Below are 24210 nucleotides of genomic sequence, written 5' to 3'. Positions count from 1 at the left end.
AAGATCAGAATAGTGTTCAACAGTATTTATCTCAGAGAAAAGCAAAGTGTAATTATTTCTCATCATTGCACATGCACCAGAAAAGCTAAAATTCAAGACTGGACAAACCAAGTTAATCTCAGAGAGACTGGACAAACCAAGTTAATCTCAGAGAGACTGGACAAACCAAGTTAATCTCAGAGATACTAAGAAATCTCAGTATTAGGGGCTGGGGATTTAGCTCAGCGGCAAAAACGCCTGCCTGGCAAGCGCGAGGTCGTTGAGTTCGGTTCCCGGTACCGGAGAAAAAACCAAAAAAAAAAAAAAAAAAAAAAAAAAAAGTTGTAGTATTTTAATATAATGAAGTATTACTCAGCTATAAAGAAAGATAAACTCAAGACTTTTATAAGTAAATGGTCACAACTAGAGACCATACTCATAAGTGAAATAAATTAGAATCACATGTGCAAACATTATATTATCTCCCTAGTATAGGAACCTGAAAGAGTAAATAAAATCTGAAAGGTACAGTACATACTGTGAAAGGGAAAGAAACTGCTCAAAAGGAAAAAACAACTGGGATGAGGGAAAAGAAAAAAGAAAGAAGGAAGGGGGAATAACATACATATACACATATACACCCAAGATAGCTACAGTAATTGTACTACTAATTTCTATTGCTTTATTGAAAGGAACAGTAAATGTTTAATTGTTTGATCAATTTTACATGCCTATACTTGTTTATCTGAGTAACCAATTTGAAGATTAACAAGATGTAACACAACAACCATTGTTAATTTTCTATCGCCTTGTTTGAAATTCTGTATTGTTTTTATTATTTTTGTTTTGTTTTGTCTTTGTGTTTGTTGTTTTTGTTTTCTCTTTAAAATAAAATTTTAAAAAATCAACATGCAGTCCACCACTGCAATAGGCTAAAAAAAAAATGCATGATTATTAATTGATGTGGGAAAAGTATTTAACAACGTTCAACACTCAAAATTACAAACTTCCAGGTATTTGATAGAAAATATCTTTTAAAAAAATACCTAATAGGGAAAGACAATACTTTCCCATCAAAGTCAGGAACAACAAGGAATACCAGTTCTCACTGTTTTTAGTCAAGATGGTATTAAAAGTCCTAACAATTACAACACAGACAAAAAGGGAAATAAAGGCATAACATCAAACTGGAAGAAACAGCACCACGCAATTTGCAAATGACATCACTATCCATATAGAAAATCCCAACAAATCTGTGCAAAAATCTCCTAGCACTAACAAGTTAGTAATCAAAGCCATAAACAATCAGTATTCATGTGGAAACAAATTAAAAAATATACCACCATTTACAATTATTACAAAAACTTATAACACTTATACTATACTTTTATTACTATAAATATGTATAGGGTTTATCTTTTCAAAATTGCAAAATGCAGATGAAAGAACTCAATGGTCAAAATAAACAAAAGACATACTAGGTACATAGATTGGGAGACTAGATAAAGTAATTATATCAATTCTTCACAAATTTACCTGTAGGTCTAAACAATTCCTATCAAAATCTGACTAACATTTTTGAAGATATGGACAAAGTTATTCTAAATGTACCTGCAAAGAATATTCAAAAATAATAGAGTGAGGAAATGACTGCTCAGTGTTACTACAGTACTACAGTATATAGCTTACTACAGTATACAGCTACCATAGGTAGCAAATATAGTAGATGCTTAAATCCATGTCACAAAATAGAGAACTCTACAAAACTATAGAAACAGAGAAAGATTGGTGATTGCCAGAGACAAGGAATGGGGCTGGAAGTTAGAGAACACCTTAAGGCCGGGGAGATAGCTCAGTGGCACAGATGCCTGCCTGGAAGTTAGGGAACATAACTTCCAAAGGGTAGCAGAAGAGACTGTGGTGGTAGAATGTTTCATGGCTTGAGTGCAGTCATCCTGAAATCAATACATGGGATCAGGTTGTACTGAATTACACACATACAAACTTTTATCTCCAGCCCAAACTCTTTCACAAACCCACAACTCAACATCTCTACTTCAATGTTTCAGTGATCATTTTAATACAGCCAAAACCTAACTCTTCCTATCCAACATTATAACTCCCTCAACCTGGTTTTCTCAGCGTTTTCTCATTTTAATTAAAGCCACTTATTTTAGAGTTATTTCAATCAAGAACCTTCAGCATTATCTTAGTTCTTCTCTAACATCTCATTCCAATATGTCATCAAATTATGCCATTGCTTCTTTCAAAATATATCCAAAACTCTGTCAACTTTTCATGTTCCCCTTGCTATCAACCTAATCCATCACTTTCATCTCTTATATTTGTGAGAAGACTTCGTCTAAAAGCCTAAAGAAAGTAACCTTCTTGGTCATTGTCTATTTTTAGATCATTACCATCATTAGATCATGACCTCTAAAAGCAAGATTACATGACACTAAGTGAGGCAAGAAACTGGCTGCTTTATGCTACATTTGCTCTTGAGGTACACTTATGAAATTCTCACAAACACCAAGATGCAGGATGTATGTATATGGTACGTATGTACCCAGGGCATGCACTATATATCCTGGAAAGCTTTAAGACCACTTAGACTGTACAATGAATCAAGAAAAAGGGAACCTTATCATTTGACATAGCCACTGCTACAGATTCAATGTTTGTCCTCAATATCTGTCCCTGTTATACTTTAGATCTGGGACGTCTTCCAAAAGCTTCATGTACCTGAAAGGTAAGTGGGTTATCAGGGCACTATACCTGACTTACTGTTAGGAGGTGGGGCCTGGCTAGAAGTGAGTCAGTGTAGATGTGACAGGGAAGGGTATATCTTCCTCTCTGGCTCCTCCCTTCTCTCTCGGCTTCCTGCTCACCATAATGTGAGATATTCCGCTGCCCTAGCCTGACTACTATGCCATTTGTGCCTTGGAGTCAAAGACCAGGGACTGAAAACACTGAGCCAAAGTAAGCCTGCCCTCCTTTCAGTTGTGAGTGTCAGGTATTTTGTCCCATGATGAGGACAGTGACTAAGATAGTCCCTTCAAAATTTATGTTTTTCGGGGCTGGGGATTTAGCTCAGCGGCAAAGCGCCTGCCTGGCAAGCGCAAGGTCGTGAGTTCGGTTCCCGGTACCGGAAAAAAACCAAAACCAAAAAAAAAAAAAACAAAATTTATGTTTTTCGTTGCCCTTGTAACAGTGTTAAGAGTTGGGATCCAAACAAGATGACTGGGCCACTCCTGTGGGTGGACTGCTGCTGTTCTAAAAAGTTAAATGGGATCCTCTTTTGTTTGGCCTTCTACATTCAATGACGGGATGGTACAGCGGAAAGGTCCCTGCCAGATACCAGCACCTTGACAATGGGCTGGACAGTCTCCAGAATTGTGAGTCGATACTGTCTGTTATAAATTATCCAGTCTGCTTCTTTCTGTTATAGCTGCACAAAATACACTACCACAGTTGGCATCTGAATATTAAAAAGACATATACGACATGTTTTCTACCACCAAATGAAGTAACTTGGAGACCTTACAAAGGTAAGATAATTTGATCTTAGATAAGTGATTAGACAGATTAAATATATGGTAATGAAAAGACTGTACAGATTAACAATTTACACTTATTTTAATAGTAAAATTATAATAGATTGTAGATTTTTTGATTAAAAATAATCTGTAGCTCAAAAATTCCCTAACATTGGGCAGGTTCCTTGTGAAACATGAACATGGGCCTGTCGTAAGACATCCCTAGTGCCAATGCCACAAAGACAGGATTCAAAAGCAGCCAGATCATTATCCTAACCCAGTATGACATTCCAATCAACCAAAGTACGGTCAGGGCACTAATCTTGATTCAAAAAAACTTATGTTAGTTTTACTATTAAATGTATGACCTTGAATAAGAAGAGCACCAATAGTTCTTATAAAATTACATGAGTCTATGATTTATTTATGAAGTATGTATGACATCTGACACAGTAATAGTGCTTGTGAGGGATAAAAATAATTACAAATAGCTTTGGTACTCATATCTTAGAATCAAGATGAACAAGGTCACCTAAATATTCCTACATCTTCTCTAGGCACAAAGAGAATTACTTGAAAAAGCAAATTGAGTATGTACCTTTCAGTGCTGTGGTCTTTTCTTTTTCATCTGGACCTCCCTGGTGGATTTGTGCCATGTTTATCCAAATTGGCAACAAAATTAAAGAACTCAAGGAAATACACATCAATCTTCAGAAGACAGTCTAGAATGAATGAAAGCAATAAATTAAGCTCTATTCAAATCCTACCTACTCCCTGAGAACTCCCTAGCTCCTCCCAGGGGAAAAGGATTTTCATCTAGCTGATGCCACACTTCACTTTGTTCATGCCTAGCCGGAGGACCTCCTGTGTGTGCTCTGCATTACAGTTATCTGTGTATCTATCTCATTCAGTTAACAGCTTACAAGCTCCAGAAATAAAGGTATCAAGTTTGTGTCGTCATTATAGCTATGTCACAAGGCACAAAACCTCAAACCTACAAATATCTATATGTTGGTTGAAGGAAGTTTAGTCAAACTTAGTAGTTCTCATTTCTTATCAGCAATTGCTTTTTTAAAATGTCTTCAGCTAATCTCAAAAATTTAAAATTTTGTTTAAAAGTAAATGCCATTAAAGCACTTTCCATTTACACAATCTTCCTCCTGGAATATGCAGGCAGGAAAAATATAAAGTTTCTCCAAATTAACTATAGTCAAAAATATAACTTCCAAGGAAAGAGCCAACCCTTTTCAAAATAAAACTGTTAAATTCAATACTGGAGGTCATATTCTATAAGGTGTGGTCTAAAAATACAGTGGATATTGAAATTTTAAAGTAATTATTACAGTAAAAGACACACCACCATGAATCTCCCTCGGGATACTTCCTCTCATTTCACACACACAGTTACCTATCACCCTTGCCACCGTCTGAAGCAGTTCAGGAAATCTTCTTTCCTGAGTGTCTCTGTTGTGGCTGCCTCAATGTCCTGAATCAGTTCAAAACGTTTACCCTCCGTGGTCATTTTGACGTTGGGGCAGAGCTGGAACTCACGTGGTGCCAGACCCAGAGAATAAGATGCGCGACGACACAGCATAGTCTGTACAAGCCTCGCTTTCCCCTGGCTGGCACTCGGCAGCGGCACTCAGAATATTTATAATCATTTCTGGTACGGCAACTCACAAAAGAGAACTTGTAAAACTGCTTCAGAAAGTCGCAAAATCTGTGGTATCAATGTGTTCAAAGTGAATGGGGATATTTTGAGGGAATTAATGGTACTGTGTCCTTTACTATATTAAATTTTTAAAAATTTAAACATTCACTCTAAATGACACTATAATAAGCCGTAATAATATAAAATTATGATTTATTAAAATCTAACTATGTGCTATTTTGGTCAGAAGAGAGGTATTAAAAGTATAAATAGATGCTTTTGTAAGGTGCCCATGAACAAGAATGCAACAACTACTACTGAAGTTTAAAAGAAAAAAACAATATCCAACACATGTAGTGGAAAATTTAAAATAACCTAAGTCAAGTACTCCACAACTATTAACGAAATTATATAAAAACTACATTGATGGCAATAATAAAACAAAAATGAATATTCTTCTGATGAGGAACCCAACTGGTTTGCTACCCAATTTTGTAATTATCTTTTAAAATAAAGACATTTCTATAATCAGCAGAATGTAGCAGAAAATACTTCAAAGCTTACCTATTCTGTGAATAAAAAAATTTAAAAACCCTAACTCTAAAAATAAATATTTGCAAACTATGAATGTTCCAAATGATCAAAATCAATGCTGCCCAAATCTCAATGCTAACTTCAGGCAATTTTAATACAAGAGAAAAGATTGTGTGGCTCTAATACTAACCAACCATGAGGTGATGAAAATTAACTTCTCTGCGTTTTATTGTTTATATTTATAAAATGGAAATGGCAATCATACTTCCCATGCCACATTCTGAAGCAGTTCTACAAGTTTACTTTCATGAGTTTTTTTTTTTAATAAACTGGTTCTGAGAAAAAATATGGTGGCTGCTACTACTGACTACCATCCAATGGAAAGCCAAGCTCATAAAAACTATACTGTATTCTCATCCATTTTATTCACTGGATCTGACATCATGTAAATTCTGGCTCTTCCCCAAAGTCAAAATGAACATGAGAGGTAAATGGTTTGATGTTAAAATAAAACATTAGTATAGTGACTGATCTACAATTAAGTGCTCAACATACGTTAGTTTATTTTTTTAATTGTTATGAGTGAATCCTAGCTTCACCATTTAATAATACCACTGTGGCTTCTGACAAGCCATTTAATATCCAAAATCTTCAATTTTCTCATTTATAACATAGGGTTCATGCCCTATAAAATAGTAGTTGAAATTAAATACAGAAATTATGCATAACCATTAATTGCTGTAACTTGGTAGAGTTACAGTCAGGTGAGATCTTCAAAGATGAGTAACTAAATATGAGACTGCCACTATGGTGCTGATGCAAAGTGTCCCCCAATGCTCATGTGTCAAAGGCACAGTCACCAGCCTGTGGAGACAGGGTTAGAACCTTTAAGAGTTGGGGAAGAGTTGAAGGAAGTTGGGTCACTGAGGCTGTGCCCTTGAAGGGAATACTGGACCGTTGGTCCCTTCTTCTCTCTTTGCATCCTGGTCATTATGAAGTAAAGCAGCTTTACTCTACCACATGATCCCCACCATAATGTTCTGCCCCACCAGAGGCCCAAAAGCAACAGAGCCAAGCAACCATGAATTGAAATCTCCCAAACCATGAGCCAAAACAAATCTTTGCTCCTAGAAGTTGATTGTCTCAGGTATTTTGTTACAGCAATAAAAAACTAACGAACATAACTTTTGACTGGGAAAGCATTTTCATTTTGCATGAAAGTAACTGTTATTTTTCTTCTGTGAACAAGTAATTCAAAACTATAAATTCAACATGAGTAAAAATGTATTTATGTTGCTTGAAGAAAAAACCCTTTGCTATAGGGTACACAGTGTGCAAAGGTGAGAAAAACGATGGTCACCACCTGTGTAGGGGCTTCCTTACCAATTGAAATCAAACTGCCAAACAGCCACAAATAACATATATCAGGCCTAGGGTGGTAATTACAATACTGTTATAACAAAACAATGTTTATAAGGATTATCTACCCTCAGGAATTGGTCTGATCCAACAAACCTCACAAGTTTATGCGCAAGTTTCACATGAAACGTGTATATACCATCCTGTAGCAGAAATTAAAATGTTTATGATGAGAGATGTCAGTGTCCTTTGCTAACAATACCACAACTAAACATTGACAGTGAGCCCCTTGTAATTTTTACACTATCCCTCTGCTACTTTAGTATTTCATCTAACTATAAACTATTAGTCAGTTTTTACTAATCCCAAATTATCTGACACCCAAACAGAATAATTATTTCATTCTGGCTCTTTTAACAAAGATAAAATTATAAATATATTTTTGCTGCTATAGTAATATTCAAGATTCACTTTTTAAAGAATCACTTTCATGGTTCCCAAAATTAAACATAAACTAATAATCATTATTCTTATTTCATATGAGACAACATAAAGTTCACAAAGCAGTTCAGCACACTGCTGAAATGTAAGTTAGGAGATTACTAATCACTGTATGCGACCCTAAACCCTATAGTAACAGATGCAAAGTAAGCATGAAGCAAAAGCAATATGACGACTGCACTCTTATACACTGTGTTAGATTTTTACTCGCTTGAGTTATTTTCCATGGCTGCGGCACAGCTGGTGAATCTAAATCAGGAACATTATAAATTCTCAATTTAGGTTTCCTAATAAAAATTCAGAGTTATAACCTGCATGACCACAGATAAACACTACTGAAAATGCAGCCAGGAAGCCGTTTGGAACATTTGATATATATTAATATGTGCACTCAACATAGTTTATTTGGCATTATCTGATGGAGGTTAGGTTACAGGGAATAAAGTGGCAGAAGGTTTTTACTGATGTGAATTGGGACATAGTTGACATGTTGCATACTTCATGATAACCACTGCTGTTTAAATATGGTTTCCTAGAAATGGTTACAGTACAAACTAGATTCAAAACATCTCAGTTTGCGATTTCATTCTGTGAACTACACAAAGCAATTATCATATTTTTTTCCTTCCTACGATTCCAACAGAGAATCCACCATGTATAAATAAAGCTATAAATAACTTGTCATGTGTAATCTTTATCCAGTCAGCATTTCAAAATATGAAACAGAAAAATATTTATTTGCCCTGTTTGCTCAAAATATGGCATAAGCACTTATACAATGTTCAGAAAGATACAGATAAGGCTATTTTTCCACGTTCATTTGTTTTTATGCAGGCATTAAATACAAACTAGATGCAAGAGATTTTGCAACAGAAGCCCTTTCCACCTCCCATTCTGACTGCACTGATGAAAGTACAAAATTTGGCACAGAACAAGTAGAACTGGGTTCGTTCTCTGAGGCCCCGGGGAATGGTCTCGTTCTAGTCTGGCCACAGAGAATCTACGCTCACTAAGTCAAACTCTGGAAAGCAAGTTCAAAATAGCCTACTTGCAACTGAAAGTACAGTCAAGTCAAATTGGTACCAGACATTTATGTGGAACCAAAAACATCCATACTAATTACAGTTAAAATTATCCACGTTGCTCATCACTAAAGGGTACTTTAAACTAATACTGAGCAGCATATAATTCTAACACTGTTGGCTGTGTGTATGTGTGTGTGTGTGTGTGTGTGTGTGTGTGTAAAAATACAGGCACTGGGAAAGAGGCTAGAGAATGAAGGCATCAGGCTGAGGCACACACAGAAGCAAAGTCCAGAATAAAATGGGCCTAGGTGTATAAAGACAGTAGCTTCTAAACAGAATAAAAATACATTCAGATCCCAGTTTAGTTCAGCTAGGAAAAACAAGTTCTAATCCAAGGATATCTAAAATAATATCTTAGCTTTCCAAGCAACACGGTATAGCAGATGTGGAACGAGAGTTAGGATTTTAACCTCAGTTCCACCATCTAGTAGCAAAGTGACCTCAACAAAGTCACAGTTTTGTAATGGGGATAATCACAATAAGAGCCGTTGGCTTTGCAGAGCTATTATCAAGATTAAATGAAAGACCTAGTTTTCTGAGGAATCTCCAAACTGATTTCCACAGTGCTTTCACCAGTCTGCATTTCCACCAGCAGTGGAGAAGGGTTCCTATTTCTCCACAGCCTCACCAGCATTTGTTATTGGTTGATTTCTTAATGCTAGCCATTCTTACTGGGGTAAGGTGGAATCTCAGTGTTGTTTTAATTTGCATTTCTCGAATGACTAATGATATTGAACATTTTCTCATATATTTATTTGCCATTTGTATCTCCTTGTCTGAGAAGTGTGTATTCATCTCAGATGCCCATTTTTGGATTGGGTCTTTGAATTACTCAGCTGTAAAGAAAGATAAACTCGAGGCTTTTATAGGTAAATGGTCACAACTAGAGACCATACTCATAAGTGAAATAAATCAAACATACATGTGCAAGCACATTGTCTCACTAGTGTAAAACCTGAAAGAGTTAATTTAAACTAGGAGATATGATAGACATTGTGAATTGATAGGAAAGCACACAAAGGTAAAGGGCAACTGGGATGTGGGAAAAGAGAAGGGAAAGAAGGAGAAATTTTGTATGTATGTATATGCAGGATAGTCAACATGGCTGTGCTACTGTCTTGTATTTCTTTGCTGAAAGAAACTGTCAGTGAGTCCTTGGTTGATCAGCATTGCATGTCTATATCTGTTTTCATGAGAAACCACTTTGAAGATATCAATATGTAATACAACAAGCATTGTTAATTCCCTACCACTTTGTTTGTAACTCTGTACTGTCTGTACTGTTCCTTTGCTATTTTGTAAAATGTTGTCTGTCTGTTAATGTTTTCCTCCTTTTATTTTTAAAATAAAAAAAGATTAAATGAAATATATATATATATATATATATATATAAAATCATTTTGCAAACTACAATTCCCTCTACCAACAGTAGTAACCCATATAAAATCAGGTATAACAAGATTCCAAGTAATTAATGCTCAAAATCTCAGAAGGATACTAAAATCAGTCCAGTTTACAGAAATAGACTTTTGATAGCCATCACTCAGATGTACCCTGCATACAAACAACAAGACAATGCCATAAATATCCCTTGAGTTGACTTGAGTTATCAAGACTATACTAAAAAAAAACTATAAAAGAATTTAAACTAATTTTTGACATAATTTGTTTCCTTTACATTGCCTTCTAACTTTATTAAAATGAGTGCCTGGACAATAACCACATATGTGAGTTCCACCTTCATTTAAAGTTTTGTCAAAACAACAGCGGTCCAGCTATCTCCTGAATGTACACATTGACCTCAAGTCACAGATTCTTTTTATATTGTCATCTTACTTAGGTCATCACCAAAACTAGCAAGGTAGGTAAAACTGACACACTTGCACTTTACAAATATGAGAGATCCTAGGTTTGGGGAAGCTAAATAAACCCAGTGAAAGTATCAGAGATGATAAGGGGTGGCTGGGTTTCCAACCTGGATTTGAGCTCCATCTATTACCATTCTGGTAAGAGTCAAATGGCTGAACCTCACTAGAATCATAATTCTATTAGTTTTATTCTGCAGAAATTTTATACTCTCAGGAACTAATTTCTATTACTAGGAAGTAATATGATTTTAAGTTCGTGGAAGTTGGACACAATTATAAGCTGTCAAGCAAAACAGTTTCAGTTATTTAGAAGTAAGACATAAAAAATTAGTCCCCATTGTTCCTCACAATGCTTTGGGAACCAAACATCTAAAAGAAAGGACAAAATATTAATAAATAACAAATTAAAGTAGTTTAAAGAAAAAGAATATTGCACTACTGTGTCTTTTTAATAGGTTCCAAAATTGGTAAGCGTTTGGTCAGATTTCATAATAGGTTTTAGCTACCAAAAAGCAGAAACTAAACAAGAATAGAACAGAAACCTTAGTGTATCTGCAAATCAGTGTTAAAACTGAAATAAAAAAAATTAAAGAAGGCCTAAGATAACTGTCAATTTTAAACGCTGTCAAAAGTGCCAGGTATGGTGGGGGGCACATATATTACCGGTTACTTAGGAGTCTGAGGTTGGAAAATTACCTGAGCCCACGACTTCAGCAGGACAACAGAGCAAGACCCTAAATAAAGAAGGAAAAGGGAAGGGGAGCAGAGGAAGGGAAGGAGGGAGGGAGGAGGGGAGGGGGAAGAGAAAAGAGGAGAGAAGGGAGAAGGGAAGGAGGAGAGAAAAAAGAAAAAAATTCTTTCTAGCAAAGGTCCTGAGTTCAATTCCTGGTACTGAAAAAAAAACAAGGCAGAGCCATGGCCAAAGACAAAATAATTCTCAAAAAGAATACACTGTGCTCAAAATATTAGAAAAACAGAGTATGTCAAACAAACAATATTCTATTCCATGTAGGTCAAATACAAATGTTAGTCTATGATAAATACAAATAATAAAACACAAATATTATAAATATTTAACTCTCAATTAAATTAACCTAGTAGAATTTAATATCTTGAGAATTCAAAACAGCCAATACTATGAAACAGCAGTAATAATATTCAAAGTCAGCATCCAATTTTCTCATTCCATTAACATGCCTATTGCATCTCCGCTAAACTTTGTGAACCCGAGGTCCAATGCCAATTTAAAACATAAGGTGCATGTGGCAGACAATAGGTGAGCCACCCCGATGCCCCCAGATGCAGCGAGTGCAGGCAGCCCACAGGCTCCTGCTGTCTACAACTTCAGAGCTGGCTCTGGTACAGAGTGTCACCTCACTGGAGGCCACCTTCCTCTGCTGACCTGGTGACTAAGTCAAGTGGAAACATAAAAGCCTGGCCATGCTGGCCTGACCTAAGAAAACTCTGGTGGGCCATGCTTGCTCTAGAGCTTGTTGCCAGACTGGCAGAGGCGATGTCAGGTCTGTGTGTAAGTTTAATTTCTCCCTCTGACCAATCCTATTCTCCTCCTTCCTTTCTCAAGTGATCTTTTTTCATCATTTTTTGTTTGTTTGTTTGTTTGTGTTTCTGAGTGCTGGGGATCAAACCTTGGGCTGATATGTGGTAGTCAAGGGCTCTTTCATCAAGCTATACCAACAGCTTTAATGCTAACCTTTAACAAGCATTTTGTACTTCAAATTCTATCTCAGCACCTGCTTCTGGAAAGCCCAAGCTTGGACAGTGTGCTTCTACAAATGTTTTTCTGAATAGTAAACAAAAATGTTTCTAATAACAGACAATATACCCAAAATACATAATGAACTTTGGCAATTCAACAATAAAAGAAAAATAATTAAAAAGTGGACAAAAGGACTGAAATACACATTTCTCCAAAATAATATTCAAATGATTAAAAAGCACATGAAAATACACTCAAAATCATTAATCATAAAAATATATCAAACCCAGCATCAAATACAATTTAGTACTAGCATGGCTACAATAAAAAAAGATAAAGCAGTGTTTGTGAGTATGTAGAGAATGTGGATCTTTCATAGATTGCTAGTGGGAAGGCAAACTCTTGTATCTATTTCAGAAAACACCTGGGCAGTTCCTGACAATATCAGACATACAGTCAGCACAGCGTCCTGCAATTCCAATTATATACACAAGAGAAGTGAAAACACATGTCCACATCCAAACTTATACACAAATGTTCACAGGAGCATTATTCATAATGGCCACAAAGTAGAAACAACCTAAATGTCTACCAACTACTGTCACAAAATGGGAGATATTCACACAATGGACTAGTATTAATTACTAAGAGGAATGAAGGACTCATGCATGCTACAACATAAATGGACTTGATACTAAAGGAAATTAATCCAGCTATAAAAGACCACCACTATATGGTTCCATTCCTATGAAATGTTCAAAAGAGGCTAACAGAAACTAGAAAGTAGATCAATGGTTCCCAAGGGTTGCGAGAAGGGGTAATGGGGTGTCACTGTAAATATATATATTGTTTCTTTCTGAGGCGATGACTGCAATGTCCAAAGACATACACTTGTTCAGGGTAGTGTTCTCTCCAGGGTATTAAGTCGTGTTTCCTTCTTCCCTCCCTCCCTCTCCTCCTCCCTCCCTTCCTTCCTCCCTCTTTCCCTCTCTCCTTCCTTCTTTCTCGCTCTCTTTCTCTCTCCCTCCCTCTCTCTCGCTCTCTCTCCATCTTTATTTCTCATCTATAAAGACACAGGCCCAAAAGGAAAGAGTCTTGACCACCTCACCCACTGTCCTCTTTTCCTTCCATGAAACAGGAGTAAGAAGTAGACTTCAGGCAGATTCACTCAAAGAATTTCTCCAATTAAATGTCTCTGTCATGCCTCCACCAGACCAGACTAGCAAGTGTACAGGCCAGATGTACTGAGATATGAGGTACAAATCTTGTTTTCTAGATACAAAAGATGAGCATTGTATAAACTTGCTGCAAATCTCAGTGTTCGACTCTAGTTCGTTGTCTGCTTGGAAACTCTCAGTAGAAATTTGACTAATACTTGTCAGACTACTGACTCACTCTGCTCATGATTCAACAGAGTGAGTTTAATCCCCCTAGTTATACACCACCTAATATACCACCCAATTTCTCGCAAGGATTGAAATTTGTCATAATTTTATTATTACTGTTTTTCTTACTTTGAGTATCCTTACTGCAGTAGATCCCAAACAATGTACCAACAACCTTCAAAGTTAGAAAAGTACCATATACTACAGGGGATTGGAGATTCCCGGTACCAAACAAACAAAAAAGATATGCTATAGAAAACAAAAATAAAGAAAAATTTGAGCATATAGTCAAGCAATTGATTAAGTCTAGTAAGTTATACAAATGACACTAGTGATAGAATTTAATGGCAAAGTTAAGCTTTGTGCAAACACAACTAAACTTCACACAAGCAGTTTAAGTATCTCCCATATCCAAATATATATTGACAGTGCACTCTAATGTTTAGCTAAAGGGAAATTTTCAGTGAAACCTGACTCTTCCTCAATGTACTAACAATTGGGAATGTTGTCATTTAAGTGCCTTCAGAACAGACTTTTTTTTTCTTTTAGCTTCTAGAATTTCCCAATTCTTAATAGAGTGATAACGCTTTGTAGAATTTTATGTTTGTGCCCTATTTCAACAATGCCCACATCCTGGAATCAAGAGAAAATAAACAGAAATTTGGGGAGCGTCTATATTGCTATGATACCACAAATATCTGATCTTTAAAAAAAGAAAATTGGTAATTTGAAATTTCAAATTATCTTTTGAAAGTGTCCTATTACGGTGGTTACTTAAAGTGGTATTTGTAAACAACGGAGTATTGCTCTGTCAAAAAGACAAACTTCAGGCATTCATAGGTAAATGGATACACAACTTGAGAACATAATGATAAATGAAATACGTTGGACATACAAGCTTAAATACTGCATGATTCCTCTTATATAAGAATACAACACACACATATAAATAAAGAGCAAAATAGAAGATAGATAAATAGGAAGTAGGGAGTTCAAATAATTCCCTAAAGTACCTATTCTGCTGCTTCTAAAGTATTTTAATTTTGTGCTAATTCATTTCATTTATACTACTAGTTTCTTTAATTCATTGAAAAAACAGTTTTGTGCTATTACTTGCTTGGTTTTTTGGTAAGAGAGAATTTTTTATATCTATGTCTTGTACTCTGAGTAATTACTTTAAAGACAATGATACACAATGTATTAATTACTCTTATACTTGTTATGAAACTTTAATTTTCACATAAAATTTAAAAAGGAAAAAGGAAACACCACACAAAATTTGTGCCTTGCAAAATTTTCTTATTCCAAAAATAATCATACTTTTGTACTTCTTACCCCACACAAAATATTATTTTCCCCACAAAAGGCAACAGTCACTTAGCTGCATCTTTAGCTGTAGGAAATGAATTCTGTAGCACTGAAATTGCCAGCACAAGGACACTTTATGGAATGTCAAGCCACTGATGCATCAGACCTATGCTTAGTATATATGCCAAAGAGCTTTCAATACTATGTCCACAAAGTGATGGAGTCCCTTCCTGTGATTACAAAAGTAAAGAATTTTACAACTAGACATCTAAGACTAACATTATAGCTGAGTCTCCCAAGGGATTTTCCTGTTTAGAATACCTTAACCATGGGAAGTTCATTTTAAAACATCAGAATACCTACAAATGTTACTCACAAATGAACATGAAGAAAACCCATGATAACTCTAACATCTGCAGAAAAAGTATTTGGTAAAATTCAATTCTGATTTTGGGAAAAATTGTAGAAAGCTAGGAATAAATGGAAAAGGAATAAAGACAATTTTTTTTATTTTAAAGACAGGAATGAAAACATCTTAACAAATACACATACACTTAGAAAATAACACAAAAACAATACAAGCAATACAGAATTTCAGACAAGGTGATGGGAAATTAACAATGATTATTGTATTTCATATTGATATCCTCAATTTGGATTCTCAGATAAACAAATATAGACATGTAAGACTGGTCATACACTTAAACATTAGCGGCTCATTTCAATAGAGCAATCAAAGTCAGTATTACAATTATGTTAGCTATCCTGTGTGTGTGTGTATATATATATACATATTCCCCTTCTTTCTTTTCTCTTTTCCCTCATCCCAGTTGTTCTTTCATTTTGAGCAGTTTCCTTCCTTTTCACAATGTCTGTTGTACCTCCTAGATTTTAGTCACTCTTTCAGGTTCTTACACTAGTGAAATAATGCAGTGTTTACACATAGAGGTGTGATTTATTTGACTTATGAGTATGGTCTCTAGTTGTGTCTTTTTCCTATAAAAGCCTCGAAATTATCTTTTTCTTATAGCTGGGAAATATTCCATTATGTAAAAATACCACAGTTTTTTATCCATTCCTCAGTGGACAGGCATTTGGGTTGCTTCCATGATTTAGCTATTACAAATTGCACTGATATAAACATGGGCACACAGATATCGCTGTGATATGATGTTTTCAGTTCTTCTGGGAAAATACCCAGAAGGGGAATGCGTGGATTGAATGGGACCTCTAGTCCTAGTTTACTGAAGAATCTCCAAACTGATTTCCACAGTGGTTTCACCAATCTACACTCCCACCAGCACTGGAGAAGAGTTCCTTTTCCTCCAAAGCCTCACCAGCATTTGTTATTGATTGATTTCTTAATAACAGCCATTCTTACTGGGGTGAGATGGAACATTATTAATGGTAAAATACTTAAAACCTGTTTAAAAACAGGATCCAGAAAAAAATGCTTATCCACACACCTTGTCAAAGTTTGCTAAAGTTCTATCCCATGCAAGAAGTAGAAAAGAAATACATAAGGATTGAAAAAAAGGAAAATGAACTTAGCATTATTTGAAAATTACATAACTATAACAACAACAAAACAAGAAGAATCAAGAAATAAGATTTTCTAGCATTAAAAATAACAATATATTCTATGCAGCAAAGTGTGGTCATGCACACATGCAATGTTAGCACTCAGCTGCTGTGGAAGGATTGTGAATCCGGGGTCAGTCCAGACTATGTAGGGAGACTTTGTCACAAGAAAAGGGAAGAAGAAAGGAAGGAAGGAAGGGAGGGAGGAGGGAGGGGGGAGGAGGAGGGGAGGGGAAGGGAAGGGAGGGAAGCGAAGGGAAGAGGACGGGAAAAGAAATGGAAAAGGAAAGAATTTCTATGTTATTGGGAATAAAAAGGATTCAGCAAGTTGGTTGACTGAAAAATTATGTCTAAAAATTTTCTTTACAAATACCAGCAAAAAACAGTTACAAGGCAAAGTATTTTTTATAAAAATATTTATGACAGCAAAAAGTGAAACCTTTGTGGTTATAATATAACAAATATAACAATGTAATTCTTATATGTAGAATGTTATAAAAGATTACTGAAAGGCATTAAAGGAAATGGAAATACATGGACAGAAAGATTCCACATTGCAAAGATACCAATTTTCCTCTAATTGATGTATGTCTTTAGTGCAATTCTATTCAAACGTAAAAGTGCTTTTTTACAGAAGTTAAAAATCTAATTCAAAAAGTTATATGGAGGACAAATTATAAAAAGGTTTCACAGTCATTAATAAAGTATGTTATTAGTGTCAGAATTAACAAACTGGTGAATAGAATAAAACTCCAAAACAGAGCAAAGTCACAGATGCACATGACAACTATGACACCATCACAGCATAAAGAAAGGACGGTGTCTTAGTTACTTTTCTTGATGCTGAGACAAAACACCCCATAACCAAAGTTAAAGGTGCAAAATTTTATTTAGCTCACAGTTTCAGTCCATAATCGGTTGGCTCCAAGGCAGGGTGGCATGGAAGACAGGCATTCACAGAGAAGAAACAGTTCATGGTGGGCAGAAGGTAGCAAAGCAACAAGGGAGGACCATAGCTTTTTCTATCCCTTACATCTTATTCAGGCTGCCTAGAGGGTGGCACTCACACCCTTAATCTTAGTGCTCTTGATCCCAGCATTGCACCATGAATCAGTTCCAGCATCACACACTCTAGATCCAGCCATCTCTGAGAAGGCCCCACTTATGACCACATGAGGCTTTGTGGGCACATCTAAACACAAGCCATAACAGATGAACTTTTTAATAATTGGGACAGCTGGTTAACCACGCAGTAAAAACAAGAAAGGAGATACCCATACCTCACTCCATTCATAAAAATCAATCTTGAATTGTTTAAAGGGATGAATGTGAAAAAAAACTTTAAACATATTATTGCAAAAGGTAGGTTACTACTATTTCGTATGTTGGGGTAGAGAATATAATCTGAGTGAGATATTTTTAAACTTCTTATATTAGAAAAAAACTAAGAAATCTGACAATACCAAATGTTAAAAGAATAAGAATTGCTGGTCAAAAGATAAAATTGTATGTCAGGGTGGGTCATGTAAGTGTGACTCACAATATGTGATCCCTTTCACCTTCCTCTTCGGCATTGTTCCCCTGCTCTGGTTTATGTGTCTAGGTGGGTCATGGAGTTGTGACCTTGGGGTCAATATATGATCCCTTCCCCATTCTTCTCTGGCACTGCTGCCCTGCTCTGTTTCTCAGCTACTATGAACTAAGCAGTTCTGCTCTACCATACTCTTTGCTCTGCCATACTCTTCCCCCATCATGTTTCTGTGTTGATGTCATGGACTGAAGCCTCCAAAACCATAAGTCCAATAAACCATTTCATTCTTTAAACTGTGGCTATGAAGTATTTAATCTCAGCAGCAGAAAAGCTAAATAATGCTCTCTTGTACATGTGTGTCAGGTAGCACATACGAAAATGTTCACATCATTAAAAAGTTGCTTTACTCATTACCTATAAAGTTGCTTTACTCATTATCTATAGCTACACAGTAAATTACCTCAAAGACAGCAGCTCAAAACAACAGTATTTACTATTCCCCACAGTTTATGGAGATCAGAAGTTTGTGAGTAGTTCACATGAGAGGTTCTCACTTGAGTTCTTAGGGCAACTCACTTGAGTTCTTACAGGCAAGATATACTGGCAAGCTCTGAAATCATCTGAAGACACTACTACCCAAGGATCTACTTCCAAGGTGACTTATTTATACAAATAAATTATTGATACTGATTGTTGCTATAGTATTGCCACAACATGGCTGCTGGCTTTTCCCAAAAAGATAGATCCAGCAGAGCAAGGAGAAAAACTACAGAAGTCTCATCATCATTTTCTCCATAGTCTACTGGCCCACAGGGCAGCTCTATTCAATACAGGAGATATCCACACAAAGGCATGAATAACAAGAAGCGAAAAACACTGGGGGGCATCTTAGATCCTGACAATAGCAAATGGAAAAAAAAAACTGTGATTATTAGAGAGTAGATATAATGTAGTTTAGAACAGTGTAGACATGAATATTATACAATATTTGCATGCAAGTAATCAAGCTTCCAAAGTCTAGACACAGAACAATATCATTCATATATATGAAAAATAAAACATAAACAATTCATGGGTATCACAATTTGTGATAAAACTATGAAAAATTTTAAGAGAAAATTAAGTATAAATTTAAGAATAGTAATTACCTATGGAAAAGAAGAAAAAGCATAATGTAAAAGAAAGTGCATAAATCAATGCATGTTACTAATCAGATTATGAGTCTTAGATTGAATGGCTAATTTAATGTTAGTGTAAATGTCAATTATATTTTTATGCTTTATAACTTAAATATGCTTTACATATATTAAGGTCACTTTTTATGAGAATATAATATCCACATACACAAAATAATCTGGGTTGAAAATACTGTAGCCTTTTTAAACTATGAACAATACATTTTTTAAATAAATAATAACATTAACAGAAAAAAATTATAAATTTAGTAAGATTGTCTTTTATATTGGTTCTTTGGGACATTTTTCTAATACCATCTATTATACGAGAAATTTGGGGGTCCTGCTGGAGAATAAATCCTAGTAGAAGTTTTAGGGAAAGAGATAAAAGGTACTAGATAATCATCAGAGTAGTTACATATCAATGTAATACCATCACCAAAGCTCAGTTGAGTCCTCATCTGTTGTGTAAAGGAGCTAATAATATGAATAAAAATGTATTATCTCAGAAATTTTTATATCAGCTATTAAACCAAACTCAGTATTTTAAAACTTTGAATGAAAAAAGTAATAACATCCTATCATCTTATAATGAATTACTTTAATATGCAACCCTGCACTTCTGGAAATGTCAGGGGTCTTTTATTTTTTCTTTACTTAGCATACTTTTTCACTAATAAGTATAAACGTAAAATCTACCTGTGAAAATAGGCAAGTGATTGCAACTTTGAAAACTTGGGGTAGGCGACAATTACAAACAACTTGTAAATGAAGGATGAAAGCTAAGAATTCAATTCAGAATACTCTGTCCCCTTGGCTGCTAAAAGATAGGCTCATCCAGTCACAAAAGACATATTTACCACAGAGGATCTCTGCCAGTCTTTTGACATGATGTAAAAATGAGCTTTAATTCTGAGGGAAAAAAAACTGTGTTCATCGTTTTTCCAAAATAAGGTGAAAAAGGGAAATGCTGTAACAACAGCCACTGGAGGGAGGACTTGATGTTAGAATGAGAATAAAACAAACATAAAACATTTTATTTCATGCTTTGGCTGAACGTAACATTTTGTTAAATCCATTTCTATTTGTTTAAATGACAAGTGCTGAAAACACTGCTTTTTCTGTATGAGAGTTAAACATCCTTTCACTGAAAAACAGATGTTGATTCATTTGTCCTTTATGGACACAAAAATTAGCAGCAAGAAAATTATAAAGCTCCCTGGACTAACAAAGAATTAGCACCGATCTTACTCTAAGTATAACTACAAAGCCATAAACTTTACATTAAATAAATCTATACTCTGTTTATTTGAAATATTATCTACTAATTTTGCTAAAGGACCTCAGGCACTACTGAATCCCTATGTCACTATTTGAAATTTGACTATAAATTGGCAGAGCTTTTTTAAAAAACCTGTGATACTGGCATGAATGTAGGTGAAGGACTTTGGTCATTTTTACTAAAACTACTCAGATATATTAATGATTGTTGACTTTAAAATAATTTTACACAGACATATTTATTTTATAGGAATCCTAAAGTAAGTTGCAGGCTATCAGTGATGGCTTCTTGCAGATTAGTAAGTACATAGAGATATTACTAAAATTAAGTTTAATTCAAAATTCTACACACAGAACTGTAAAGGCATAAAAACAATGCTTGCTTCTATTATAAATGTGGTTGCACACCACAGAGTAGACACCATGCTTGTGCAAAATCTTGGAACAATTCCAAAATTTGTAGCATCTCTTCCCTTTTAAAATGATTCTTTATACCATCAATATTTGGGGGCTGACTTCTTAAACTGAGGAATCCTAGTGTGATTTAATCAGTGAACTAATAAAACTTTAGACAGATCTAAATTAGAACCATTCAGAAGAAAAAGCAAGAACTGAAATATAGAGTAAACTAAAATTCAATGTAGAGAATAGAAATTCATCACACAAGATATCCAATTGAACATGGAATACTTCTTTTTAAAAATGGATTTTTAAAAAACAGATCAGTAAAAACAGACACAAAAAGAATAAAATTCAGCCACTTGTGTCAAAGGAAAAATGTAACACTTAGCAATTAAAATATGGTATCCATACTACATCAGAGATATGATTCTAAAATACTCTAAGTTTATTCATATTGTAAATGCACTTGGAAATTTGCTACTTCAGAGCTTCTGTAATGTAATGTTTAGTTTGGGACCTTAATTAATGTTTTAATTTTGAGATTAAAACACTCATAACAAATAGGTCACACATTTTGTAGATGAGATTTTCATTATACTTTGAGGCTGAAATTAACTATAACAGGATAAGGTGGCTTGGTTTCTTTGAGAACTGCTGCAGCCCCAGACAGGCCAATATATTTACAGAAAACAAAAGGCAGCTGAGCTCTGCTAATAACATTTTTTATGATTATAGTTCAATGCTCTTTAAAGAATAAACTTTTCTGATTTTTAGGTTAACCTCACTCAAAACAAATTACTTCATTTTGCTAAGATTTTGTCTTTCAAAATAAAATTCAGTTTAATTTAAAAATGAAGTTTAAACTTTAAGATGTGAAACATTTCTATTCTCAAATACTTCTCATTTACTAATCACCTTAACTGAAGTATTTTTCTCAAATAGTGTTTTCCCCTAAATCAGCTTTGTGTATCATGGTCAGCTGCATATAGACCACACTGCCTCTGAGAAAACAGACTGTCTTACTGTCAGGAACAGTAAGACAGTAACTCAGTAACTTGACAGTCAGACAGTAACTCTTAAATATTATGTCATCAAAATGTTCACTTAAGCTTGTTTACAAAATTCCTGAGCTCTATAAAGTAGATAACATCTTCAGAAAATGGAGAGAAGAATTCATGAAAAAATGAGTCCTCATTCAATTTGAAAGATACTCACACATTATAGTAAACAATTGATAGTAAAAATGGCATTATTTAAAATGAGACCACTTGGTCAATTTAGATTAATTACTCAAATAATAAAACTTGAAACTATTACAATATATGGTGGAGTTTAGATAATATTTATAATCAAAGTCTTATTTTAAATGATACAATACATACTAGTAACAATAATACAGTCAGGGTCTCATTCATAAGGAAGACATACACACTGAAAACAACAGTCACAAGTAAGCACAGTATCACTTCAATATTACTTAGGTCAGTGCCTAACAAAATAATATGACAAAAAAAACATGGCTAAAAGTGGTTTGGCTTTAGGCATAGGCAGAATTTTCTAAACTATCTTTCCTAAACTTAAATCTATTTTTAGGAACGTAAACTTTACGTATACCTAAGTAGAATTGCATGGAGAATATAAAGGGAGAACCCACACATGGATATATCATCTTTAACATCCATCATAATAGGTATAAGGTCCGAAAGTGCAAGACTCATCAAAAGAGGAATGCTGAATTAAGACCAGAAGAGAAAAAAGATACTCCTCCCCTCAGAAGTCACCGTAACTTTTCCCTTTCAGGTCAATATGTAAAACACCTCTGAAATGTTTTCTGGGACAAACTTTAAACATGTGACAGTCATTGACAAATGAGGTCATAAATGGTAATGGAGAAGAACCACAAGATTCCAGCTACAATAAACAATAGAGGAATGCTTGAGCACAACAGGAACATTTTAACTCTGGTTTGCCAGTAAGTCCATTGATGTATCAATACCAGCAAAAAAGAAGAGGGTAGAAAAATCATGGACTAAACTATAAGGAAGAAATTAGGTATGTTTCTAAAGCACACTAAGCCTCTCCCTAACATTCCAAAGCAATATGAAAAGGTCCCAGGAGTACAGAACTATAGCCAATAACTACAAGGTAGAATGTAAAACCCCTGATTCTTCGCAGCAGTCTATGGTTTCTTAAGCAACACATACATGCAGGGTGTAGAGGTTATCAGTGTGTCTGAAATTTACTGTACAATAAACTAACAAACAGAGCCAACCAAATACCAGAGGCTAAATGCCAAATCCACTTCTTAATTGGCCAGTGAATTTTAATGATTTACAGCTAATCATAAATACCTCCATTTAGGTAGTTACTTACCAAATTGTACTTGCTGTCAAAAGAAGGTAACATACTCAAAGTTCTTGAATCTAGAGAAGTAACTTGACTCTGAGAACACAAGTTATCAAGCTAGACAATAGTACTGATTTTAAAAGCACAGAGTAATAGTTACAAAATCAAAAAGGATTAGAAAATGAATTCTTTCTCTTTGAGTTTAGACAAGGCAACAACACCTACTTTCACCACTAAATGAATTAAGAAATTAAATGTGGATAGGGTACATAAAATGTAGTATTTCAGTAGCTTTGTTTTTAAATTTATCAATATGCTTCCTTTCACTATTAAGTGAACTGAAAGAAGTAAAAGTGGATATGCTATATAAAACATAGTATTTCACTAGCTTTATTCACAAATTTATTACAAAGTGAACTTTAGATACACTGGCAACTTACCTGCTCAGTACAGGATGCTTGAAACAGTGTACACACAGTTTAGAAATAAATGAAACTGTCTTTAATTAATCTTCTGTTTACATAAGGAAATTACAAAACTACTATTGCTAACAAATGAATTTAGAAAGGTGCCAGGATAAAAGGTAAACATATAAAAATCAACTATATGTATGTTTGCGTATGTGTATCACAAGAAAAAATTTTGGTGGTGCTAAGAAACATAAAATACCTAAAAATAAATTTAATAGAAGATACCTAAGACTGCTCTCTCAAAAGCTAACTCATTGAGAGAAATTACAGAAGACATAAATAAATGGAAACAAATACTATGTTTATGAATCAGAAAATTCAATATTTTTAAGATGGAATTTCTCCCCGAACTGATTAACAGACACAATCCAAATTTAAATTATAGCAAGATACTCTGTATATAATGTCAAGTTAACTCTAACGCCTACATACACATGCATAAAACCGAGGATAATCAAAGATAATTTCATAACATAACAAAGTGGAAGATGTGCCCTA

General features: G+C 34.8%; 1 protein-coding gene across 11 annotated transcripts in view; it reads right to left on the bottom strand.

Annotated features, from left to right (window-relative positions):
* The window catches only part of Fam172a (family with sequence similarity 172, member A), a 410259-nt gene that overhangs the window by 373914 nt on the left and 12135 nt on the right, over window positions 1-24210 (bottom strand). For 10 of the 11 annotated variants that reach the window (XM_013512947.1, XM_005382264.2, XM_013512945.1 and 7 more), the window contains exon 2: window positions 4117-4240. The exons of the other annotated variant lie outside the window; for it this stretch is intronic. In XM_013512947.1, coding sequence (XP_013368401.1) covers window positions 4117-4222 — 106 coding nt within the window. In that variant the 5' untranslated portion in view covers window positions 4223-4240. The remainder of the gene's footprint in view (window positions 1-4116; window positions 4241-24210) is intronic. 11 annotated transcript variants of the gene reach the window in all.

Source organism: Chinchilla lanigera, unplaced genomic scaffold, assembly GCF_000276665.1.
Source record: "Chinchilla lanigera isolate Chin_1 unplaced genomic scaffold, ChiLan1.0 scaffold00017, whole genome shotgun sequence".
In the NCBI taxonomy this organism is placed as follows: domain Eukaryota; kingdom Metazoa; phylum Chordata; class Mammalia; order Rodentia; family Chinchillidae; genus Chinchilla; species Chinchilla lanigera.
Note: the sequence above shows the minus strand (reverse complement) of the source record. Positions and strands in the feature narration are given on the sequence as shown.